The sequence below is a fragment of the Coptis chinensis genome, chromosome 7, assembly GCF_015680905.1.
Source record: "Coptis chinensis isolate HL-2020 chromosome 7, ASM1568090v1, whole genome shotgun sequence".
Lineage (NCBI taxonomy): Eukaryota > Viridiplantae > Streptophyta > Magnoliopsida > Ranunculales > Ranunculaceae > Coptis > Coptis chinensis.
In genome coordinates, this window is record NC_141462.1 from 48,225,269 (window position 1) to 48,252,741 (window position 27,473).

Here is a 27,473-nt window from a genome sequence, read left to right on the forward strand (position 1 = left end):
GCCAGTCCGATTTTTCTGAGAATGACATACTTTGTTGGAGAATTATATAACTTGGATTCTACGCTCTATGTTCATTTAGACAGGAAAACTGACATACGGAATAAATAAATAAATTACTAATTAATACGTAGAGATCCATGTGGGGAAACTGGGAAACGGCGGACATGTGGTGTGGCATTACGAGTTACACAGAATAACAACGTGTGACAAAACCAATCGAGGGCCGGCGCAATCTCATAGCAAAGTAGGCAGCTGCATAGGGCCCTGAGGTAAGGGCCCCAGTCCATGGCCTATTCAATAAGATGGGCAAACAAAAGGCCTCCAGTCCATAGTCTATTCAATTAGTGTCTGTAGAGAAAACCCATTTGGGCTTGTAGTACTAAAGTTAATATGGCCAGCTTAATACAAACAAATTTACGTTGGGACTATTTCTATTGAAAATTACTAGCTTCGGAAAAAATGAATCTTGGAAAGCATCTCATCCGTCTGTAGGGGTGGGTAAAAATGTTTCATAAACAAACAATTTTTACAAGTTTAGCCCACGAGTCCATTGAGAGTTAAAGCGCTTGGCGCTTAACAAAACGCACCTTATCGGGCTAAGGTGAAGGAAATACCCTCAATTTAATTTGTTCCGTACCAACCGTAGGATGATAGAATGTTGTAAGGACTTGTTCAATCCTACACATGTGTTGATAAGATTTTTCATGGTCTAAACCATGGAAAACGGGTAACAAATTAAATATGTTTGGGGAATTCGAAAAAATCCCCACCTTGGATTACTAGAGAGCGATGCAAGATTTAGGGCTATCGCTCGAAGGCTTTGTAAAAGTCGGAGAGAGGAGTCTCTTTTCTTCACCATTATGTCGGTGTGGTTGGTGGAATATTAGTTAGAGGTGTAGTGATTGGTATACTTTCGATAGATTTGTTTGTTGGCGTTGACGGTTAATTACGTTCGGTGTTTTCTCCCACCGCACCTTAATATCATGCAAGTCTAAGTCTAAACACGACAACAATCCAAACAATCTTGATATATTAGTATGAACCTCTAATTGGATATCGAGGTATGGAAGAAAGGAATACCGATAAGCGTCCTTGCTTCGCTTATGAATAAGCGTCTTGTTTACGTGTTCGATGTAAATAATAAGTTAGAACACCGAAAAAAACTTAAAAATCGAAGTTTGAAACAAACCTGTTGAAATCCGGGATTTTTGGCTTAGAGCGCGTCTTCCGCGATAGAAGCGTTGATCGCTCCCTTGTTCGATGACTTAAGCGTGTCACGCTTTCGGTGTGGTAGTGGTCGCTTCGGTATGAGGGCGGGTTAAGCTTCGTGTTCCAGACTATAGAGCGCAGTGCTTCTTTATAAGCCTTGATCGCTTCGATGTAATTTTGTCGCGAATTTTTTCGGGCGAAACGGATAACCACGGTATGAATCAAACAAGTGTGGGTGGGTTTAATGGGACTTAAAATGACTAATTCTATTATGAAAACAATGCTAAAGTGCAACTAAGATGGCAAATGCCCGTTTGATAATGATAAAATTGAATAGCTTACCTACGAAAATGAGCGATGAAACTCAAAACGTAAGTAAACTAAAACTATTTATGATCCTATATGCTTATCAAAGATTTCTCTACTCTCCGATCCTATGAGATATAGTGGAGTAGGAAGTTTGTTCCACTCCTAGTGCTCTAGCATGGAATTGTTTTCTAATCTAATTAGTCGTTTTTAAGTCTAATGAGAGCTTTACGAAGGTGTGTTATACTACGATACCTATATGAAATTGATTATGTTGAATCTAACTACGAATGCTATGGAAATATGATTGTTTTGAATCTAGATAAAGGATTAGAGGGGAATTGAATCCACCTCGAATCCAACTTAATAGCCTAGCATAGATTATTGTATCTCGATTCTTACGTTCTTACGGCAAGAAATTCGAGTTCTAATCCCTAGTGTTCATGGCATTTCTACCGAAAGTACTAACTAGCATGTTAGATCGCCCACCCATTCTCATGGCCGAATCACGACCTTCTAGATTGGAATAGATTCTACAATGCTTCTACACTATACCACTAAGTTTTCATCAAGGCTTCATCAACCCTCTAATGGAGGTTTTAGCCTTGAATCATTCATGAATCATTCCCATATGAATCTAAACTAAACATATTATCAAGATTCGAAATTTACTAATCTAAACTAAACGATAATTAAATTCTAATTAACAACTAAGAAATGGTAACCAACAATAATTAAAACTAGATCTAATAGATTGAAATAACACAATTCGAAATTGATAAAATAACTATTTTATTTATCTAATCAATCAAGAACAATGATTCAAAGACTTAATCTAAAACAAGAATTGAAAATGGAACTAAAACTTAATTTAATTAATTAAACTAGATCTAAAATTATCTATATTGTTTTAGGTCTAACTAGCTACCATTAACAAAAGAGCTAAGCTTTGGTTTTATATGTCCGGATCCAAAATCGTGCATGGGCTTGGAGCCGTGTTTTGACCGAAACCCAATATTTTCAAATCAAAAGGCCTCTTCAGTGCAGTTGGCTTCAACAGACTTTTCGTCCACTTCTGCTCCTCTGATTGGGTCAAGGCTTGGACCATTGGAAAGCTCTTTCCGAGCCGGTTGTTTTGACATAAGGTAGGCCCCATTCCGAGGTCTGAGTCCAAAGATACGGCTATCGGAAGTTCTGCTGACTTGTGTGCTATTTCTGCCCGTGTTGACTTTTCAGCTTTTGACCGGGCTTTAGGAAGGCTTTGTCTTCTTGAATCTAGGCCTTTAATTACGGAACTCCTTAGTAACCGACCTTTGCTCTTTTATCTTGCTAAAGTGGTGCATTTCTGCACATAATGGACTTTGAAACCTGAAATGCATAAAAACACGTAATCAGTGTTAACTCTTAATTATTACTCACATAATTGGTCTAAAAGTATGACTGTTACAGGGTTAAAACTACAGTTTTGGGCTCTTATCATGCTGCTAGTGGAGGGCTGGAAGCTTGAGGGTCTTGCTTCTTTGGGATGTCTTTGCCTTCGACGACCTGAGGCTTAGGTGTGGTCGTTGTGCTGTCGTGATTGCATCGGTGAGCTTCTAGTTAGTTGCTTCTGAGCTCCATGATGCCTCGGGGTCCGAGAAATCGCAGGACTGGTGTAGGGTTGATGGAATTGTTTGGATCTTGTGAATCCATCGGCGTCATAGAATGGCAGTGTAGGACGACTTGGCATCGATCACACTGAAGCGTGTTAAAGTTTTGACCATGTCCTTTTTTTTCTCCAATGGAAAATGGTATGATGACGTCTCCAATGGCATCTGTATGATCTCCATTGAACCTATAGAGCGGTGCATTTGATTCTATTATCACCGAGTATGGCAGGTGCATGTCCTTGTATGCTTGATAGAAAAGTATGTCGCAAGAGCTGCCTGGATCGATGACGACTCTTTTGATTGTCTACCCGTTGATTTTGACGTGCACTACCAGGGCATCATTGTGGAGTAGGCACACCTTGTCTAGACCGTCTTCCATGAATGTTATGGAGGTCGTTGACTGAGAGCTGGTAGGAGTGATGACTTCAGCTTTGTGGGAGAGGTGGCAGATCTCCCGCTCCCTCCTACCGCTTTTCCCGACGAGGTTTTATCATTGAGGTATCGAATCATGTTGATTACCTTTTCCTCGTCGTTGTCGAAGGAGTGATGTCTCCTGTTATGCCTCGACCGACCTGGAGATTTAGATTGTCGGACTGTTCTACTCCTGCTTCATTGTTGGCGGTCGTTAAATCGTGGCTCCCCGCTTACGTGGCGTTTGGCATCCAGTTTATGCATGAGGTCGCTTTCTGGCAGGAACTCTTTCAATTTGCCCTCCTCGACTAATTCTTGGAGGTAGTGCTTGAGGCTCCAACATTCATTGGTGTCATAGTGGTGGAGCTTGTGAAAATGGCAGTATGGACGTTCTGGTATGGCGATCACTTTGTTGATGTTGGGTTTAAAGTATGGTGTTGTATATATCTTCTTTTAGGATCTGGCTCGGCGTCTTGGAGAAGTTGGAGAATTCCCTTTTTGTGTAAAAAGGCTTGTTGGAGCTGGATCCCTTGTTGTTGTTGTTGTTGTTGTTGCTGCCTGAGTATTGTTTGTTTTCTTTGGGTTCTCGCTTGTCGCTTACTACGAGAACTTCTTTTCCCTTGCACTGGGCAAGCCACTCTTCGTACTTGATGTACTTATCAATTCTGTGATACAGGTCATCTAAGCGTTCTGGTTTGTTGTGCATCAGAGATCTTGATAGGTCGGAGTCATCCAGAAGATCGTTGATGAATGCAGAAGTTGCAAAACTATCCTTTAAGCCTGGCTCCATTAAGAGGAGCTCCTTTTTGAAATGTCCTAGGAAAACGCGGATCGTCTCGCCATGTGCTTGCTTTAGTTGAAACAAGGAGTCTAGGTCGGCTTGTTTCTTCCTGTTGTGGACGAAGTCTGCTATGAACGTCTCAGCTAGCTTGTCAAAGTTGCTGATTGAATCAGGAGTGAGCGTGTAGAACCATTCTAAAGCTCTATCCTTCAGGCTGGCTGGAAAGAGCTTGCACTTCAGGTAGTCGTTACTCAGGAAGCCAGTGTAGAGTATGAGAATCCGGGCTGAAACGAAGCTATGTCTTTGGCTGGACACGAAGTTCTTGTCATACAACGGGAACTTTGGTTGGATGAACTCTGAAGGAGGTTGCTTGTCCCTGATTTCAGTTATGAATGGTGACACCTTGTACGTCTGGAGTATTTTCTGAGTGATCTGGATCGCGCTTGTCTTGTAGTTCGACTTCTCCAACCTTTGTGCGAAGTCTTCTAACCTTTGATTGGTGGTGGTTGTGAGGCCTGTGACGACGTTGTTCTCCACTGCGTCTGGAGTGCCGTTGTTGGCGTTGGAGGTGGCTTGCTCGCACATCGTTTGGTTTTCTTGTTGTAATGTGATGAAGGCCTCTTGGAGCATCTTCATCTAATCTGCTAACATCTGAAGTGTGGGGTCCATGGTGGTTTTTCTGACCAGCTTCGTGAGCTTGAGAAAAGAGTGTGTGTTCTTTTCTTAAGAATATGAACCGGCAAACGGCGCCAATGTAGAGGTTTGGTGTTTAGGGGACAACAACTTGATGATTTGTTTGATAGGGAATGACTGCACTCTCCTCGGGACAAGAGTTGCCTACGTATCAAGTTTCTAGGGGTAAACTTGAATCAAGCCTTACGTAGTTCATCTCTCTCTACTTATAGATGTTTAAGCTGACTTTCCTTATTTGCTCCAGGCCGTTATGAAGTGTAAATCCACCTTGTGTGCTATCTTGATGATTCGCCATTACTCTGATGTTACAAAGTAAATGTCTCCTTGATTGTTGCGTTGATTGAGCTCCAGGATTGCGCTAGTTGATTTGCTTCCATAAATGGTTGTGACTGATGTAGGGGACAACCTGGGTTTGGGTCATTGGTACGTTCTGATGGATAAGTACGAGCTGATGGATTGGTACGACCTGGTGTGTGGACACGTGTACTTTAGTGCAAAACGGAGGGTACTTACAGATACAAAGGTTTACTTCTGCCCCTCGGTCGCATTCTCCTGAGGGGGGACCTCAACCACATCCACAGCTGTGGTATGATCATCAGCCACCTCAATAAGGGAGGTGTCCGCGCTGGGAGTGGCTAGGGGCAACACAAGCATAGCAGCCTCGGGGATGACAGATTGTGGTGCTAAAGCTGGAGTGTCAAGAACTGGAGGCGGAATGGGGAGTAGACGGCCACCGCACTAAGATCTTCAAGTTGTTGCTTAAGTTCGCGGTCAATCTTCTTCGCAGCCAGGCTTCGAAAACGATCCGCGGCTTCCTTCAAAGCCTTGTCCAAGGTAGCCTGATAGGCGAGTTTCTCCGCCTCCTTTTGGCTTTCCATCTTGGAGGCGACCCCTGCTACATAATCGCGGTGTTTGTCTTCAGCCCGCTGGAGTTCCTTTTGGGCCTTAAAAGCCACGATGCGAGCATCATCCCTTTCCTTTTCCAGCATTTCGTACTTGGCTTTCCAGCCATCAGGACCGTGAATCTCCTGGTTCACGACATCCAGGGACTCCAGATTGTTGGTCAGTCCGCGCACCACCTAGCTAATGTCAAGACTCAGCTGAAGAGAAACATTTGTTAGCAAGAGTTATAAGAGAAGTAAGGAAGAGGGAAGAGAGACGGAGAACGGACCTTTTCCCAGTCGGTGTAGATGGGAGATCTATGGGAGGTGAACGAGCCAGAGTCGCCATATGATTGGTCCCTGGGAAGATGAGAGCTGAAGAACAAGGACGCCGCTACAGCTGGATTGTCCAAGGCTAAGTGGCGGGTAGTTACATCGCGGTCTCTAGCCTTGAATTATGGATGCCATACTTCAACCGGACCATAAGATAGGGGGCCAAATGAGACAGGGTCCTTCCCAGGACGGTGCGGTGGAGCCAAAGGCCATGCTGGATCCACACGAGTTTCAGAGTGGGCATGAGGCGCGGTCCTGGCCATTTTTGCTGGGGGGCTGTTGGCTGCAACTTCGATGGGCTCATCACTATCTGAGTCGCTGTCCCAGAGTTTGAGTTTATTGACGTCCATGGCAATGGGAAGGGAAGGAGAGGCAGGGTTTGCAAAATCATCTTTCCAGTCTGCCAAAGATGAATATGAAGAAGGGGCGGGATCAGGAGTAGTAGTGTGAGATTGGGCGGCTGCGGCTCGTTGGGCAACGGCTTGGGAGTGATAAATCTTGGTGGTATATCTGAACGACTTGTGGGCCTTGTGTTTTCCTTTTTGGGGGGGATTTTGGTTTTCTTTCTTTGGGGGGCAGTAGGCGATAGAGTGGGCCTTGGTACTTACCGACGTATTTTAGAGAAAGGCCAATTAAAAGAGGGTTGCCTTTATCAGGGTCTATGCCGAGAACCTCACACTGGGCGCTCCCCAAATCACGGAGCCCTTGGAAGATCCTGGAGGAAAGGCCGGCGTAAAGTTGAGATCGCGAATCAGGTCTCTAGCTTGGGTCATAAAAAGAAAGACAAGTTAAAAACATAGTTAGACAGAAGCACTACGAATCAAAAGGTTTTACTTAACCACTTTTAAGGAAATTGAAGTGCCTCAGAGAAACTTCCGAAGGAAGGTCCACGGAAATAAAACTCCCAGACATATACAACGGATAGTAATGCCACATCTTGTCGGAAGTTGTGATGCGGAGGACAAAAGACTTCTTCCACGGACGAGTACAGTAGGACTGATACCCTACACTCCCAAACTTGGTGCTCTTCTTTATATAATAATGAGCAATTATGTCGTGGAGTTGTATTTTAGGAGAATGGGTTTCGTTGTAATGGTTAGCGGCATACATAACACGCCAGAAGTTACCTATGCCTTGACATGGCGGAATGTTGAAATGATTGCATACCTTGACGTCAAGCAGAGTTAAAGGAAAACGTAAGCCAACCGCTATCTGTCCTACAGTAGCGACAAGACAACCGAGCCGCGATTTTACCAAGTGAGGAAAGTGGGTGATGTCAGGCACGTGCTCTAAGATCACGTCTCCTGAGATTCCATAAGCGGCTTTAACTGCATCTAAGTTAGGTCTATGGGGGGAGAAGAGTAGCTTTCCTCCTTGAAGTAGATAGTCTGGTGCAAGGCAAAATTTGGGCAGGCTTTAGAAGCCGAGGACTCGAGATCTATCGGTGGATCGCTAGATTTGAAAAACGACTAAGATCTATCAGATCTGGTGGCGGAGGTATTCGCCGATTCCGATTCTGACATAGCAGAATCAACACTAAGAGGGGGAAACTGAAGCAAAAGGAGGAGAATAAAAGCTATGAAAGGGGAAAGAGGGTGGAACAGTAGCGAAAAATGAATAAAGCAAACAAAATAGTGGGAAGAAAAGAGGGAGGAGAACAAACCTGAGGTGCAAAGCAGCAAAGGGCAACGGGAGTAACTTAAAACAGAACTCGAATGGCGCTGGGAAGATCCCACCAAAGTGAAGAAAAATAGAGGGGAAGTTAAAGAGGAGGGAAGGTGAAGAGTGAAAGGGAACTGACGGGGTTTTGAAGAAAGAGAGAAATTTGAGCAGGATTTGAAGCGACAGGGGTAAAAGGGTAATGTACTGAGAAAGAGACCAGGGGAAAGGTGACGTGTGGTGTCATGAAATTTGAAGAGTTAGGCTCTGCTGCACGTGCGCCCTTCCCATGTGGCAATAAAGACAGGACACGTGCCAAGAAAAAGAAAGTGAGTTCCAATAGTAAAGTGACAGCAAAAAAAAAGAGGGATATACCACGAAAGGACAAAAGGAACGAGGAAAAGTTAGTTCTCGGTCCCATTGTCTATCTACTGACCATCAATGGGACCGAGAGAGGGCATCTGTAGTGGCCATATTCGTGACATGAGAGGTTACTTGTGGCAGGTGGGCTAGATGCGGAATCGTAAAGAGAGGACATGCTGTAGTTTATCAGATCTGCAGAACCCTAAAGGCAGATGACACCGAGGCGACATGTGGAGAGGCAGGGAATGCTGGATGAAAGGGAGATCAACGAGCCAAAAAAAGGAGGGAAGTTATAAAGAGGGGTGGGAGGTTAGAGAAAAGGAGAGGAAAGAAAGAAGAAATAACCAGAGAGAGGAAAAAGAGGGAGAAAGAAGAGAGAATACAAGTAAGTTTAGAGGGTGTAAATCTAGGTAATACAATGTATTTGCATCAAGTTTCTGATTTCCTGTCAATTATTCTTTGAGTTTTGTCACAGCCCGATTTTCTAAACAATTAAAAAAAATGAATATTTGAAATATAAATATCTCAAACATCACTTAGTTCAATTGTCTAGAAACCCAGGCTATGACGGGGTGGATACAACACCTATCAAAACCTAAAACCCACATCATAAAGAATCTTAACAACAAAAATCTCCAAATTCCTCAACTATCACTTTATTAAAAACTTTCTTCCATCCTAATACAAACATAAACAAACTTTAAATAAAAACAATTTCAACATCGTACTCTCATGTCATATAAATATGTCAACTCACGTTATTACATCCTTCCAAAAAGATTAGACCTAATAAACTAAACTCCCAGACTGCTCCAGGCGAGAATCCAAATCACACGCCATGGTTCCACTGCCTTCCACCTATGTTCCCAAGAACACACCCACGTTGCCAAAACAAAGCAAACATGGGTCAGCAAATTGAATTTGCTGGTATGAGTAGACTAAATACATATAAGCATTTCAAACTTTACTTATCCAATTCACACTTTAAATCTATCATAACCTAATCATTCTCAGCTTGGAAGACAGGTAGTTCCGTCATCTCAACCGGCATAGTTCTTCCCAAGCAAAACTTATATTATCTTAACTCATTCAACTCACTCGTTTTAATATCTAAATCATTGCATTAAAACTTACCGATATCCACTGCTGTATAAGGTAGCACCGCGTCCCTGCACAAAAATATTATTAAGTCCTACCCTCCTGCAAAAGAAAGTTAGCAATTTTATATAATATGTGTAGATATCCTATAGGTATTCCAATGCAAGCCCAAATACACTCGCATAATCAAATCAATTTCTCAATTTATTTTCTTATACACATATTTCACAAACTATGTACCTTAGGTCATTCCCGCCACATTCAAGGAATACCCAACCCTACATTCCTGTACACTCAAGGAATACAACTAACCCGCAAGGCGAATACCTTAGTTCCTCTCTAGGGTAGTCCAAACAATTTGGTCATTCATGGCACATTCAATGAATACCCGGGTCATTCATGGCACATTCAATGAATACCCCTATATAACGCTAACGGGCCATTTATGGCACATTCAATAAATGCCCACCTAACATATGACATCATCAATCATAAAACTCAAATATGAAATTTTAGGCGTGGAGAGTTCTAAAAGAGGGGATAATCTTATTTACGCATTATTGAACTTTATTTTATATATCATTTAAGATAACGAATGCGTATCTTGATTCCTGTATTTTTTATTTACGCGTTATTAATTTCAGGGATGTCTTAGTGTCATAACGTTGCATATTATAAAATACAGCAAAATCACATAGTAGTTAATACACATACACACGTATATATATACAGGTCTTAGCCTAAAGCCAAGCATGCTAATAGCCCTAGACCTATCTTAATAACCCAAATCATAATCCGAGTTAAAAGTCAACTCTGGTCAACAGTCAAAGTCAACTCTGGTCAAAGTCAACCCTGGTCAAAGTCAACACATCATGGTCAACGTCAAAATCAACACGTCATGGTCGAAGTCAAACTGTCATTGTCAAAGTCAAACCGTCGTTTCCGTGTTCGACAGGTTCAGGGTCATAGCCATGGTTCATGGCTAAGGTCAAAGGTGCATGGCTCGTGGGGTTTCGTGACTAAGGTCATGGTTCGGACCCAACTGCCAAGCCCAAACCTTAGAACCCGAAAGTCTAAACATGTAAAGACCCAGAAAGATCTATTTTAAGTCCAATGGACTGGTCCCAAGCTATATTAGAAAACTGGCCCAAAACAGTTAAGTGGTTCGGTCCAAAAATCTTTAAATTGAACTGGTCCACAAATAAGAGAAAACCGGCCCAATCAAAACAAAATAGAACTGGTCCAAGCTTTAACTTAAACTGGTCCACGAACTAAACCAAATGGGTCCAAGTTTAATCCGGCCCAACCAAACAAAATAAACCAATTTCGGCCCAAAGAACCAAGCCCAAGCCCGAAATGGGTTACTGTTCATCTTCGCTCCCAAACTTCTCTCCTCCACCACCTTCCAGCCACCAAATCGCCGGCCACCATTCTCCTCTTCCATCAAATTGGTTTTTCACCAAATCAAAAACCAACCGACTTTTACAAAAGCCAAAATCCTAAAATCATTTAAATCCAACTCTTCATCAATCTAGATCTACAAATTTTCGGCTGCCATTAATGAGTTTTTTGGGAGCTTCCAAATGTTCCCCATCCATCCCTACTACCACCAAACATCATCAAACCACCCACAACAATATCCAAACAATTCAAACAACAAAAAAATCACAAATCAAAAACCATCAGTAACACAGTAATGGCGTTCGGCGCCATTAAAGCCTCCCTCGAAGCTTCACTGCCCCCACTCGACCGCCCTACACTACCCCACTTCACTCCATTAACAACCAACCAACGAAATCCCTTCAAAACAGTTCGAATTATGTTTTACAGGAGGATGATGGGCGAGCCACCATTACTGCCGGTTCAAAGTTTCACTCACACCTACCCAATCCAGTTATACAACTCGACATAACAAGAGTATAACCAAAAAGAAAATACAAACACTTCCAAAACCTCTACAGGACCACTGTTTTGTTTAGGTGCGAGGACTCGCGCGCCATTAACGAACTCAGTTCCAACAGTTCAAATAAAACTAACAGATCTCGGCAAAACTAAAATTATAAAGCTGGTCGGAAACCCTCAACAGTAAATACGTAAATTCTAACCGACGAAAATCATAGTTTTAGTAGTGGTGAGAGATAAACTCTACTCACCTGACGTAACAGCTCGACGAATCCTCCTAGCCCGAATCATCGTGCTCCACCTCTCCAGCAAACCAGCTTCTTTCTCTGCCTCCATTTTTTTATATTTTATTATCTTCCAAAAACCCTATTCTCTAGAACAATGTGTTTATATACTTGGATCCGAAACCCAAGCCCAACACCGACTCGGACCCAAAACCAAGCCCACGTATCCCGAGTCCAATCCGACGAATTTTTAAAATAAACAATTAAATTAATTAATTAAATAGAAAAATACGTATAAAAAAACACGGGGTGTTATAAGTTTGTTAATGTAGTTGCATCCAGTTTTCGATTTATAGTTAATTATTATTAGGTTAGTTCACTACATGCAGTTGCATCCAGTTTTTTATTTTCCGTTAATAATTCTTTGAGGTTAGTTCATTGCATTTGTATCCAATTTCTTTGAGGCACAGTCACATGTGGATACACCACTAACCTCGGTGTACCTGCACCCCTCTTGGTGCCTTTGATGTGACGAAAGTACCAATTGAAAAAACATAAAATTTGATGGAATAGTGAAAGAGAATTTAAATAAGTAAAAATGTAGGAAACAAACAAGAGAGAACGAACGTGAAAAAGTATATCCTTTTAGGGATCCCACAATATCTTTCCAAGTTTAAGTTTACATTAATTTCGTAATTTCGAAATTTCTTATTTGTCTCCTATGTTTTTTATAATTACAAAAGAGTTTGAAAAATATTAGAGACAATTTAGAGGTTCAAAAAATAGATTGGTGAGGGTATAACTATAATATATATCTAAAAATGATTCTAAAGGAGCCAAGTCATTCATCCCGAAAAAAAAAGAAGTGATGAGCTAAGTTAACAGGTAAAATAGTTTTATAGTTTTGTGTTTACCTCAACATGTGGCAAATAATGTCTTAATTAGTAGGGTGTAATCGGTCAACATCCAGACATTTTGAACCATCAATTAAATTGGTAAAACATTTCACTAGCTTTTACTTGAATTTACAAAAGATTTTATTCGAAAAATAAAACGGCAATAATTATAATTTTCCCTAAACATCTAAATTCTTGAGAAATTATCCTACAAAGACAACTGGGGACTCGTTTTTCGTATTTGCATAGGGCCTCAAATTGTATTGAGCCGCCCCTGAAAACCATATAGCTCTGGTCATCACTGTGCAGTGAGATATTTTCTTTTCTACTAACCATACTACTTTCTTTACTACAAACACATAATTCACATGATCACGGATCACGTCTTCTGAGAAGATCCTCTTTCACGGAAGCCACGAGCATCTAGAGTTACACTTTTACAGCACACGTACTCCTTTAAATCTGGAAGGCCCCAGTTTAGGAAATTATTAAACCTTTCAGTTGCTTGTTTGTTACACCCCACACATTTGCTTACATGCAGGGCGGGAGGGACTTTTCCTGCAATCAAAACTCCTCACCAGTATTTTGGGACGGTTGGACAAGTCTTTCATCACAATGAATGCATGACTAACTATCTCAGCGGCCTCACATAAACTGGTGGTGCTAATGCACTCTCCCTTTAAATGCTTGGAAGAAGAACCGTACCATCTTATCTTTTCCTGTCATGTATACTTACTATAATATTAGTAATCAAAGTGGACGAACTACAGAGTGGGTTTAATTCGTTCTTTTACTGATTTAGGCCTTAAGTTGTTAGTTCTTTATAATTCTGTGTTCAATTATTGGTAATAACCTTACTTATTACTGGTCCTACGTACCTACCTCTTTCAACTTCAACCTACACATTCTTTTTTGTTCAAGTTTTAATGTAAATGGAGTGTAAAATCATTTGTATATATAAGATTCATTCGCACCAATTTCAGGTGATTAGCACTAGAGCGAGTGAGAGAGATGGTGCACCCTATTGCGGAAGCAAATGAGAGTAGTTTATTTGGCTCCCTATCGGCCTCCGAGTTCTATGCTCGCCACTCGGTCTCCCACTCTTCCGAGTACACGACCAACTCAAATGGTCTCAAGCTCTTCACTCAATGGTGGGTTCCACTTCCTCCTACGAAGATCATCGGAACTCTTTCAGCCGTCCATGGATTCAAAGACCACTCGAGCTGGATCCTTCAACTCACTTGTATCCACTTTGCGAAAGCAGGTTTTGCCACTTGTGCAATCGATTACCAAGGTCATGGATATTCTGAGGGTCTTCGGGGTCACATTCCAGATATTAACGTTGTTGTCAACGATTGCATCGATTTCTTTGACTCGTTCAGATCCAAGTATCCAGACTCGCTGCCGTCTTTTTTGTACGGTGAATCGCTTGGAGGAGCAATTGCGTTACTTATTCATCTGAATGGTGGAACCAACGTAAAACCATGGAGTGGGCTAGTGTTGCATGGAGCCATGTGTAAAATAAGCCAAAAGTTCAAACCACCTTGGCCTTTAGAACACTTATCCGGCCTCGCAGCATGGTTAATCCCTACATGGCAAGTGGTTCCCACTGGACCGATACTACAGTTCTCGTACAAAGAGGAGTGGAAGAAAAAATTGGTTTTAGCTTCTACAAAGTTGGTATGGGGAAGGCCAAGAGCAGCCACGGCATACGAGTTTTTAAGAGTGTCTGAAGGGCTTCCGAAAAGGTTTGAAGAGGTGGTGGCACCAATTTTAATTGTTCACGGTGGGGATGATTCCGTTTGTGATCCTAGTGGAGTGCAGGAATTGTACGAACGAGCTGGTAGTAAGGATAAAACACTGCGAGTGTACCCAGGCTTGTTGCACGTACTGGCTGGTGAGTCTGAGGAGAAGGTTGAGATGGTATTTGGAGATATTATGAAGTGGCTTCAAGAAAGAGCTGCAACAACACTTGATGACGGTGCTGCTGTTACTGTTGCGCCATTGTGTGCTAGTGAACTCAAGGGACTGAACTGAGAGTCTGAGATTTGTATCTAGTTTTAGTCCGTAATCACTGATAATATGTTTATCTGGTAGTTGCTTAGTTGACGCAGTGTGGTCTGGTATGTTTTTCACTGGAAGGAATATTTCAGGAATGTAGAAAGTGAAAGACATTGTTCAATCAATTGGTCTCTAAATAATAATATAGATATCTAAGATTACTACTGTTGTATCTTGCTGCAAATCTGCAATAGTACAATGGAACTAATTGTAGTACGTCCTTAATAGCTAGTATTCACGAAATTGGGCCAAGATCCATGTATTTGCATTGTCACTAATTACAGTACGGTTTAAAATGGCGTACTTGAAAAAAACTTAGTTCGTGTTTTAAACGGAACGCCTCGGAAAAAAAAACGTGGGGCATAAAAAACGGGCTTAAAATGGATTTAAAACGTATAATACGTAAAAGAAACGGTAAAAACCGATGATAAAGAATATAATAGATAAGGAGCTTGATTTTTTTATAAAAATAGAAAAAAAAATAGGTACAAAAAATAAAAATAATAATAATAAAAATAAAAGAAAATGCAAATACATGAAAGTATCAAATTATCAATTACTCATCCAAATACTATAAGTTTTAGATTCAGTACCAAAGCACGACCCTAAATAAGATACTACTAATTACCAACCATAATTGCATAATCAAGTACTACAAATAAGTGAATAACTTTAAAATTTCCAAGTATTAATAGTCGAAAGCAAAATAGAATTTTATCAATAAGTCAATCTAATGCCCACTCTTCAAAAAGGTAAACTCTTCAATTCAAAACCTATTTTTCTTCTCACGTTTACTTTTAGAAAAAAAAGTTTTAAACGGAGATTTTCAAAATCTCGGGATTTAAACGTTTTTTAAGTTTAAAACGCGATATTTTGAAAAACCCAGGTTTTAAATTGGAACAAGACGTCTTGCCAATATAACGGGTTTTAAATGCGTTTTTTTGAAAAAAAAAATGCCAAATTTGGTGACAATGTGAATTTGTCACTAGTTCTCGTACTTACTAGGGGTTCTTTATTCACATCTATAAACCTAACTCTTTGGGATGCTTCGTGTATATTCACACATTTTCTAATAGGCGTTCCAAAACAAAGAAGATATGAGCCAAACACCAATAGTTTTGCTAAAGTAGCAATTTGGCAAAATGAAGGCTGTACAAATATATAGTCGTATAATCTAGTTGATGGAATGTAACATCAATACAATAATTTGTCTAACCCCTCCCCACTTTTGTCACCACTTTATAATAAATCCTCCACATTTGTAAACATCACGATTTTCTCCGCTTTGTCTGACTTCCATCCAAATTCTATTGGTATTTCACCTAATACTAAAAGTACCTCTCCCAAAAATAGATTACATTTTGTTTAAACTACAAAAGAGTATTTCATTTTGTCTAAACCCTCCAAAATAATGTTTTCGATGGAAATCAAATGGAGCAGGGAGAAATGGTGATGTTATTATAAAGTGTTGACAAAAGTGGAGAGTCTGGACAAATTAACCCATTCTACATTTCTACCCTACAATTTATTCCTATTTCATAAAACCCTCCCTAAACAGTTTGGGTTGCGCCATAGTTCGTTTGTCATTTTCATTTGTTTTTATATGTCAAATCTTTTTCCTTTTCAGGAATAATGAAACAGCCAAGCTACGTTGACACTTCGAACTGAGGCCCTATCAAAAGGTGTACTTCCAGTGTTCCACAATGATTTCTTATACTCTGAAAATAATCTCCACACCATGGATCCGAATCTCACAATTATATCTAGCGGTCACCGAAACGAATGATGATTTTGAATTTTTTAGCCTAAGAATAATCTCATTCCATTAAAAAGCCCATAGGGCCCACTGAATAGCATTATTCTTTTCAGTCGAATCGTTTTGGGCCTATTTTTGTGTTCTCAAATAATAAAGTATAGTCTTGGGCCTACATACCAAAGTCCGGAAGCTTTCACAGTCCGAAAACCGGAGCACGCGTGTGTTCGTTAAGACATCTATGATGTCTATCAGTCTATGAGCCAAAAAGAGCACTACGTGGAGGACATGCAGAGGTCAGTTAAAAGATTGACTGTTTCTGCCACAAAGGAGGTCCTACTCATCCTAACCGAATTTTATGCAGGGGTGACCGAGTGGTCCGAAAAAAATGTGCATCATAGTGAAAGAGTAGTGAACTCGCCAACTGGCCCGTACGTAGTTTTCAAGAACGTAACAGGTTAGTTTCTAACTTACACAAACTCCTCTATCTTATCGTACTTAAATTACCCAGGCCACTATTTTTTACGTTCCTAGTGTTCTTACTTTTAATGCAAGAAGTGATATGATACTTATGTTAGGTAGTTTTATGTGAGTTTTGTTGTGATGGAAATAATGTGAACATGATGGATGAGTTGTTAGATGGTTTAAGAGTATCAGGAATGGGAGCAGATTCAATTATGTTGGGAATAGTGTATTCCGCAATGGAACAAGCTTTCGACAAAGTTTGTTGCAAGGAAGGAGTTATAGAGCGTTTGAATGAGAAATCGAGGTTCTGTGAATTAGCTGTTATGCAGTTAGACTGGTGTTTAAAGTTTGTGCAGGAAAAGAATTATATGTTTGTGTTGGATGAGAGTATTTGCGAACGCGAAAAACTAGTTTCTGATTTATTAGAAACCCGTGATCGGATTCATAGGCGACTTGAGGAAACTGAATTTGCCATTGCTGAAATGGATAGAGAGTTGTCTGAGAGGTTTGAAAATGAAATGAACTTAAGTCGAGCTTTGGAGATAAAAGATAGAGAACTGCAATCGTTGCGTAGTAGCTTTGAGGCTGACAAGAAGGGGAGTGATGGTTGGGTGACTGGGGATGATGGTAGAGATGGTGACTTTTGTGAACTGAAGAATTCCGTAGATCAGCAATTTTTTAATATCAAACAAAAACTTGAGGATGAGCGGATTAATATTACAAGCGGAATGAGGAAAATGAGTCAAGATATGTTGAACGGAGTGGATGATTGTGAGCCTGATTTAGAACTGAATGTTAATGGGAACGGCAATAGTGATAGTAGAGAAAATGAACTGAAGGGGATCAGTTCTGAATTGGATCCTCCAAATTATTCTCTGCGGCGGGAACTCAGCACAGGATTTGAGAAGATGGGTTCAGACATTGACATCTTAAAAGAAACCTTGGATGTTGCCTTCGGAATGATGAGCAATGCCATATCCTTGGCTGAGGTAGGACCAACGGAGCAACAATGGAGGTGGGCCGTTGAGAAAGATGCTGTTGCTGTTGTGTTTAGGGGGTTTGTAAGAGATGTACAAGAAGATGTTCAAAGAAAAGTTGGTGAGAGATCTAAATGTGGTTCTCGAGTTTTGTTGAGTGAGAATTGGTCTCAGTTGATGGATGAAATTGCAGGCTTGCACCATGATCTTGATCAGTTGGTAGGTCGAAATGAGGATCGGGTGCAAACTGTCACCATCCGTGATTCGGCAACCTCTCCACCTGTAAAGAATGTTGGAGGCAGTGCTTCCATCGCTAAGGAGATGATTTGTTCTAAACAGAAGGTTCCTAGTGATGAAAGTGATGTTTCTGTAGACCGGTGTGAAAATTTTGAAAACACTTACTCAGAGGTTAAAGAACAGGGCCATTTGGAGGAGGGTTTTCAAGAGGATCAAGAAGGGCAAGGAAGTCTCGTTGCGGCAATAATAAGGAATCATGAGTCTATAATACGACAGAAAAGTGAAGAGTTGAATTGGTTGAAGGGAGAACTTCTTAGAGAAAAGGGGTGTTCAGCTTTTAAAAAAGACAAGGGCCGTGATGCCATAAAGAAACGGATCGATGACGTTATTTCAAGATTGGACAGTGTAATTAGAGAGAATGCTAAGCTGGATACTAGTTGTGATGATAGTAGATGTTTTGATGAGAAAGATTCAATCAGCAGGCCCTTAAGTGAGGAGGTAAGACAACAAAAAGAAGAACAAGAAGATTCGGATATGAGAACTGTTATAATGAATGATATTTCCGTCATACTTCACAAAAGTTTGGTCAAAGACCTGCATTACAAGTTGCACAAGTACGACACAATGAACCAAATAAGGAACGAGGTTTCTGAAGTTTTCTTCAGGGAGACGGTCAAGGAATGGAACCATAAAATAGAAAGTTATAATGTGGAAAGCCACATTAGAGAAGCTGCCAATGGTGGTTTTGCCTCAAAAGTGTATCTGCTGGGAAGAAATGAAGCCAGTCTTATGGAAGACTCTCCTGCCAACCAGTTCCAAAATTTCGAGGGCCTCATAGGGCAGGATGTGCAAGAAATTGTTTTACGTGAAACGCTTCAGGAATGGAGAACTTTTGTAGTTGGTTTGAACTTTGAAAATCTCATCAGAGAAGAAGTATTCCATATTGTCTTCAGCAATGCTGTGAAAGATATCAACTCCACTCTTAGTTTAAATTTGACAGAATATAAAAAAGCAATGACCAAAAGCATACCTCAGGTAGACTTATCATCTAACAGCAAGAAACTTGAGGAACTTGAGTGCAGAGTACGAGATGATGTGTGTATGACTTTCTTGAGGCAGATGGTTAAGGAGTGGAAGAAAGAGGTAGACATTGTTAACACTCATAATCTCATCAGGAACCAGGAGAGCTCTCAAAAAGTAGTACTTTCTGATAATATGCTTCAGGGGGTGCAAATCTGGCAAAAGAATGACTTGATGCAAATTCTGGAATCTTTATCAAATTGTTTTGAACTGAAGGAAAACTTGATCTTGACTGCAAATTTGGAATTGATTGAACGAAATGCCCACCTTCAGTTGTTTGAACTGGAACATGAAAAACGGGAACATCAATTAGCCCATCCCAATGGTGTGTTGATTATGAAGGATGAAGCTTTGGGCTCAGTAATAAATAATTTGGAGAAGGCAATGCAACACATAATCTTTGGCAAGGTGCGTCTGAAAGAACTAAGATCTTGTTTAGGCTTAGCAGTAGGAGATTTAACTGGACGATGTGGTAAAATGACTTCATTTGAAGTCCATGTTGAAGACAGAAAGGATTCTGATATTTTATTGGAAAAGTGGAGAGAGGTGCAGAAAATCCCATTTGATCCTGTGTTCACAAATATTGCAAATTTTTCGAAAACGATTGGGGAATTCGAGCGTTTGGCACATGAAAAACTAGGATATAATATGTCAAGGTACAATTTTCATAACGAAATCTTATTTTATGTCTTTTAACAGTGTAATGCCGTAAGTAGTGTTGATGATAAAAGTTCTTAAGCTGTAGCAAAGCTTGTCAGACCACTTATGGAGTGTAGTTTTAGCAGGATATTGTACAAGCATTGTTATAGGAAAGCTAACAAAGTAGCTGACTACTTAGCTAGTCTAAGCACTAGACATGAACCTCTTATTGTGTTCACTGCTCCGTTTAGATCAGAAAGGCAAAACCTTGTAGGCAGTGATGCCGATGGATATACGTACACTACAGTTTAATTTATTGATTAAATATACTGATAGGGATCTGCCTAACCCCCAGCTTGCATTTGCCAAAAAAAAAAAAACAGAAAGGGGGTTAACACTGGTAGGTTGGAGAAACCATCATATAAGATGAGTGAGCTTAATTGAAAACTCTAAAAGTTTTAGTTGAAAGTTCCTATGTGGCTTGGATAGGCTTTTCATATACCAGCTCATGCATTTTAGGCACTTGCATACAGTTAATACTAAAATGTTCAAGCTTCCATCATATTCTATTAGTCTCTTGCATACAGTTAATACTAAAATGTTCAAGCTTCCATCATATTCTATTAGTCTCTTGCTTCTTCCATCCAGGTATTCAGTATTATGTTATCAAGTATTATGTGAAAGAAAACAAGAAAGATGTTGCTTCTTCCAGCATGTTAACTCAAAAGGTTTAAACGATAACAACTTTAACATGAAAAGCGATTTAGCTTATTGTTTAATTACAATGTCTTACGTTAGATGGAGTTATTAGTCTGGAGGTTTGAAAATTGAACTGAACTGAGCTGATAAACCATATGATCATTGACATAGATTGATTACCTCCTTCTTTATAAGAATATTAATCATAGTTATTTTCCATGCGACCCCAAAGTGCCAAAAGACTGACTATCTTATAATGGCACAAAGTATTTCTTGTCAGATGATCTTCAAGTAGAAACAGAGTTTGTTTTTCAGTAATGTCAAGAATTTTTATTATTTTCCTTTTAGACCTCAAGGAGAGTTCCTGTTTAAACAAGACAAAAGTTTACTCCTCAGTTTACATATGAAAAATAAGTACTTGGATTTTTATATTTAAAAGCTTAGTGTCGACAAATGTGAAGTTCTGTATTTAGCACCAGCAACCTAGTATAAGGGAGGTAGTATAGGATTTATACTCTTTAACGGACTACTATTTTGGTCACAACTTTTTGAAGTGTGTACACTACAAGAGTCAAGACCTACTTTGATTAAAAATAAAAATGGAGAGCTTTTCTTGTTTCTCATTTGTAAATAGAAGGATACACTCTGCTCGCGCTACTATAAGTGAACAAAGTTTGATAGTCTCTCATCCCTATATAAAAACTAATACATACCATTAAGACCTTTCTGGCTTGAATAGAATAAAACAATCTTACTGTTGCTAGTATAGATTTGGTCCTCTGCATTTGATAATGTACTTGAAAGCAATTAATATGAAGTAATCCGATTGTCAAGTTATGCCTTTCAGGTTGAAGGAACTAAAGCATCAGTTGGATTTGTCTGTTGAAAGTGTCACTTCAGCAAAAAAAAAGGAGTTGCTTTACAAAAGAGCTTTTGTGAGGAGATGCTGCAACCTTCAGAAGGCTGAAATAGAGGTTAGAGAAAATTTTACTTTGTTGTGTGTGAAACAAACTATTACTATTGATCAGAATGTGCTCAACCTAATGTAATGGACAATACTAGTATGTGAGACCAACTGAATTGTGTCATTATAATATTACAAACTAGGAAGGGAAGATATATAAGTATATAACAGTGATAGACTGATATGTTGACTTATTAAATATGTCTTGCGAGATATCTAGTACTCGGCAGTTCTCATGGTCACAATTTGTTTACTTTTCACATGTTTATGTTGGTTGAATCCAGGTGGATTTGTTGGCTGATGAACTGGATGATCTTCTTATCCTTCTTGAGAAGATATACATTGCATTGGATCACTATTCACCAGTTCTGCAGCATTACTTTGGGGTTAGATAAATTCCTCTTCATATCAAGACTTTCAAAGTATGTTTCTTAATATTGAGTTTTGGCAATAATCCTGGATTATCGGGAATTAGATCCCTGGACTTTTAAGAAAAATCTTACAATAGACTCAACCTAAATGAGAACCATATCGAGTTAGGAAATTTAAGTTAATGTGGAGTTTCTGCATTTGATAAATGGTTAAGTCCATAGATGGGTTTGTAAAGATGATGAATGTTACGAGCGTACAGTAAGCTTTACTATTAAAATTCTTAAGAAGTAGAGTATGCATAATCTCTATAGTTGAACTTAAAAAACTTGGAAACCTCGAACTTTTGTGCTACAGAGAAAACCAAGTAAGGAACTCTTACGTTGGTTTTTGTTATTTGACCCGAGTAGATGTACTAAACATAAACCCAACCATCTTGCAGTTGATCGACATTTTATTACTGTATGAAATGCCTAATCTCTCTTGTTAGTTCTGTTTACATGGAAAAAGCGATTTTAGCTCATGCATAATGTAATCGCCAAAGTTTATGTTCTTTTATCTGGTGTAGATTCGTAATAGATTGGCTACTTAATGTGCTTCTTTTCTTACAGATTATGGATATCTTAAAGTTAATTAGGAAACAACTGAAAGGCCCGGCTGCTGGTACACGACATTATTAATTTATTAGAGGTATGCATTTATACAATTACTTTTGGTAAATATTCCATCCCAAAATACTGGAATGAAGTAAAGGCCTGATTTAACCAAATCTTTGCACCGTAACTGTGTCAGTTATTTGATGGAATACCGCCTTCTCTTTATGTGGTGGTAAGTTAAATAGCATGAAACACTTTCACCCGAGACACCACCAAGTCCCTCCGTAATTTATTTATTTTCGAAAAAGAAGTCCCTCTAAAAATTACTTCAGCCTACACTTTATGTTGCAGACTTCCATTTGATACCGATTGGGGTTTATTTTAGCTTTTTATATTTTCAAAAACCTTTTTTGTTAGGAGTCGACAGAAAAGTTATGAGTTTACCTGTATTTACAGGCAGACCCCAACCTGTCTTTCAACCTCAAATTCTTACATATTGTTTACCCTTTGCATCCTATTGAACGATACAGTGGAGTTTGAAATCAAGAATAGGGTACGTAATAATAATAATGGAAACTTATCTACAGTGATACATGTTCTAGCTAAATAATCAGCTAGCTAGGGTGTTTACTTCCCTGGAGCAATGAGAAAATGTACAACTAGTAAATTTAGCTTTGTTTCTACTTATTAGATCATATCAGCAGTATCCAAGCAATACCAAGGAGGAGCCTCTCTGCCATTAACTATATTAACAGCATACAGCAAGTCAAAATTTTCTGCTACATGAGATAAAGTAACCTTCAAGCATCCTTGTAAAACCCATGTCAATAGGTTTGAGTTCTTGATAGATGATTGAAGACTTTGTTTTGCTGCAAGTGTAGAAAAATAAAAGTTCACCAAGATAATTTTTAACCAGTCCTCCATGACCTCAACCATTTGAGCTAATGGTATACCATCATTTTGCAGTCCTCCATGAGCTACCATTTGAGCTAATGGTACCATCAGTGTTCAACTTAATTATTCTTGGTTCAATTTTGGTCCAACTGCATGAAACTACATCCTTGCTTCTGTATTCAGCGTGGATATCCTCATAGATGAAGAAAACTGTTACTTCAACAGAGTCTGGCACTTATTTAATCTGCTCTTCATATGTATAACGTTATTGCATCACTTACCTGCTTGGCTATGTCTTGAGCTGTGTTCCTTGTGTCCCTGAACTTTCTTTGCCCCTTTCTCTCCAGTTTGCAGCCATGGTAGCATGGATGAAGACCTTCTTGGTTTTGGCTTTTTAATTGATCTGAAAATCTGAAATTGGATGCCCATTCAGCATTTGAGTCCCAGGCTACAATTCCCATGCCTATAGAATTCTTGAAACCTGACCAAACAAGCTTTAAGAACTGACAATAAAGGTAAAGGTGTTCATAGTTTTCTTTTGTGGAGTTACAGAGACAACAGGATGAATGTTGTAAAAGCTTCCGGTTGACTAGTCTATCCTGGGACCTGGGTTGGAAGGCTTAAACAGAAGAGCTTCATACATAATTGAGTAGTCTAGCCAAGTGCAAAATTACTAAGTTAGTATGTTGGGACGCCCAGCTTAACCGAGTCTAATTACTCCATCTTACAGAATTGTTACTTTACACTACTGGATAGCTACTATGATGATCTGATGTGTCTGTGCTAGTACTAAATTTATTTTCTGTAATCTTCATGCAGGATTGTGGGCATACTTTGATGTAAAAGCTGCGAAGCAAGTTGAGAATACATATTCAGATTATGTAAAATGACAGGAAGGGGTAAACTTGTGCATTTATAAACCTCTGCTTGTATTACTCTAGTTCAATTGTTTTGGTAACTCGACTTTGAACTATTTATAGACAAGGTGAACTGGTCTGCCACTAAATATTTACAAAATTATTGTCTTTCTGATATTGGTTGTAGTTAATTTATGTAGGGCAAGAGTCATTTATGCTCACTACAATAGAAGTTGTCTTATTTATCAGTTTTTCTTTTCACTATTTTTTTTTTATGCCTATGATTACAAGTTTCTCAAAAATTAAAGCATGTGGGTTTTTTTCTAAAATTGACAAATAAGTTCTAGTATATGCTAAATTGCTAGTACTTTTTATGTAGGGCCCCTGGAGAAATATACTAATGATTGGTAATCAACAGTATTTCATGGTGGAATAGTTACAATTTACTTAGGGTCATAGCATTTCTTAGGCGAGTGCCACAGGACAGCAGTTTGTTTTTTAAGTACTATCCAGTATCCACTAAGTGTCTTGTTACTTTCATTTCAAGTGAGGCCGTAAGGGGTAATTCTTTACATACATTTTCCCTACTTTCTCCTCCTCTGTAGCGTTACAGAGTTTAGCATCTAATAGAGGTACAAACTGAAAACATTCATATGTATCGGTGGACATGCTAGCTAATAGGTCATCTGCCTTTTGTTTCCGTAAATACATGTTTAAAAGTTGTAATTTCAAATTCCAATGCTGATTTCTGAATCTCCATTACCATGATTTCACAATGCCATGGTGCTGCATCCTTGTTCTTGATAGCATATATTAATGGCTTGAAGGGAGTCTGAAGAGACAATCACATTGCGTGCTTGTATGACTTTACAACCGAAAATCCCCTGCTCAATTACCATCTGCAGCTCCTGAAAGAGGACTGACTTCGTACCTAGAGATGTATATGCATGTTTTATTCATTTCCCTCTTAGTTTAAATTATTTAGGCGTGGCATCTTTCCCAACAAATAGAAAGTGGAGTGAAGCATTGAAAGAACGAGCTCAATTAGTGCCGCAGTGAATAGAAGTACAAGCAAGATGCCTAATAAAGAGTTGAGTAAGATTAAGTGGGTATGGATTGGTCAACTGCTGTACTCTTTGTTGAAGGGGAAAACTTGTTCTCTGCTCATTGATTACCTCAAAAGAGAAAACAATATTTTGTGTTTGGTGATCGTAATGGTATGCCTTTTTCTTTCTCTGTTTTTTCGTTTATCTTTCTTGGTGTTTTTCTCTAACTAATGTGGTTCTATCATGGTACTATCTGTGGATCTTGCGGCTTGATGCAGTGGCACTGTTGCTGAGACATCCTGGCATTTTTTGATGGTTGAAAACTGAAAAAGTAAATGTGTTTATTAATGATAAGGGATTTATGAATAATTCCATTGAGTCTCGGTATTCCGGTTTGTTTTGTGATAAAAATCTGTTTTTGTGAATCATAACAACAGACCTATACATAGAAATGGCTATATTTGAAAAGATCAGTTGAAACATATAACAAATAAACAGCACCAAGAAAGCTGTGAATCCATCAACCCAGAAAGTATATGTACTTTCCCTTCCATCTTCTTTAGCAACCTACAAAATAGTTGCAGTAAAAAAATTGTCACTCGTGTCCATTTAAAAAGCCACTTTAAAGTAAGGGGAGAAATGAGTGCATGCAGTTAACGGAAGCTAAGATTCTAAGTCAAGGGGTGCAAGATTTTGTACACAAAACTTAAACAATTTTTTTAATTTTTTTTTTGTCAGAAAGTTTAAACAATAAAAATCAACAAAATTATGCAATCCAACACCAAGCTAGATCAATTAAATTTCATTGCAATCCAACTTATGCCTCCCTTGGCAGTGCTCAACATTCACAAAAGAATAAATTTTCACAAATAATATAACAACATAATCTAGCTACAAAACAAATTAGGAGAAACCCCCAATGAAAAGAAATTTTATGTGACTAATTTTTAGTGTCAAGGTATACCACGTGGAGATCAATACAATAAGCTATTGGATCCAAAACAAACCCATCAACTTGTAATTTGAAATAGTTCATGACATGGAAGCAATGATATATATGGCATTATCACAAATCAAAATTTTGGTATAAGAAACATTTCCGTTGTATATATGGCAAGCAACAAAGTGAACTTATTATCTATGGCAAGCACCCCATTGAACAACTTAAACAAAGTGAACTTATTATCTATGGCAAGCACCCCATGAGAAACCCAGTATAACTAACATTCTTGGTCCAAGATTGTATAGCTCCTTGACCAAATTTAAATTCATAGACAGTGGACTGAAAGACCCAGTGCTAAGTTAATTAGCTTGCTTATACATTTTCACTATGCGCTAAGCATTCCGAAGTGATCACAGGTCTCCCAGTCATAAGCATGGCCCAAAACAAAAAAAAAAGGCAAATGATCGATGATCGAACATTAAAACTCCACATAATAAAAATGGGCAAATAATAAAGAGGGTACTGCAAAGAGGGCACCACAGTGGAAAAAGTGAATGAAAAAAATTGTTTGGGGTACAAAAGTCATTGTCTTCAATGACAACCCATTCCCAAGGAATTGCTACATCATTTGAACCCTTGATTGTGCATAATTTAAACTTACGCTAAACGCTCAACTTCAGCCGCGATAAGCTAAACCATGACTCTCCATATATTTAAATTAGGCTAATAGCAAATGAAGTACAACAAAAGGTAAATGGAAAAAGGATAATTGTTTGTAGTAAAATAACAAAAATGAACTGACCCAGAAAACCAAAAACCCCAAAACCAAACTAATTACCAGAATTGATGTTTTAACTTGATGCTGTGCTGCAATAGCCAATAGGTTGTAATGGGCCAGAGATGGCCACTTAAACATGAAGAAAGTTGTATTTTTCCTTGAAATATCATAGGCAATCAAAAAACTGATAAGAAAAATAACGTAAAATGAAATAACTAATTTAACTTTGAATAACCACCATAATTTCTATTGAAGTTCACTCATTCTATCTATGTTAATTGAAAAAAGTTTGCCGAAGCAAAACCAAATACGTGCAAAATAAAATAAACGACACAATTCCAAAAAATAATATTTTAGAAAGGAATCCACCAGTCCCCAGCCTTAGCTTGGGAAAATAGTCGAAGCAATCCATTTTGCTACTAAAAAACAAAATAACTCCGCCTTTGATATTGCCAACATATTTTTCATTGTGAAATCTACTTAACAAAAGAGAAACATTGGACAAAAACACAAAAAACATATACCATACCATTTACGAAGATGAAATCAATTACGCATGTAACACGGAATATCCTAAAAGTTTCAACACAACTATTGGATTGGATTTCTCAAACAATTAGGAAGATTCTGATAAGAAAAAAGAGAAGAAAATAAAGAAGAAGTTGGTTACCATGTATTGGGCAACTGTTACTTGTTTGTTTGAGTCCTTG

General features: G+C 38.9%; 2 protein-coding genes across 3 annotated transcripts; both read left to right on the forward strand.

Annotated features, from left to right (window-relative positions):
- Positions 1 to 12,963: 12,963 nt before the first annotated feature.
- LOC147487769 (caffeoylshikimate esterase-like) lies at positions 12,964 to 14,627 on the forward strand. The gene has a single exon (XM_086573352.1). It carries the CDS (start codon positions 13,417 to 13,419, stop codon positions 14,440 to 14,442), a length of 1,026 nt encoding a protein of 341 aa, XP_086429478.1. The 5' UTR covers positions 12,964 to 13,416; the 3' UTR covers positions 14,443 to 14,627.
- Positions 14,628 to 16,695: 2,068 nt separating this feature from the next.
- On the forward strand, positions 16,696 to 24,169 carry LOC147487770 (WPP domain associated protein). 2 transcript variants are annotated; one of them, XR_015201979.1, is made up of 6 exons: positions 16,696 to 19,634; positions 21,164 to 21,290; positions 21,565 to 21,666; positions 22,261 to 22,339; positions 23,487 to 23,654; positions 23,959 to 24,169. XR_015201979.1 is itself a non-coding variant. In XM_086572426.1 (5 exons), exons 1-4 carry the CDS (start codon positions 16,840 to 16,842, stop codon positions 22,327 to 22,329), a joined length of 3,093 nt encoding a protein of 1,030 aa, XP_086428552.1. In that variant the 5' UTR covers positions 16,696 to 16,839; the 3' UTR covers positions 22,330 to 22,339; positions 23,959 to 24,169. The 2 variants fall into 2 exon arrangements, 1 of the variants encoding a protein (XP_086428552.1); XM_086572426.1 differs by lacking the exon at positions 23,487 to 23,654.
- The last annotated feature ends 3,304 nt before the right edge of the window (positions 24,170 to 27,473 follow it).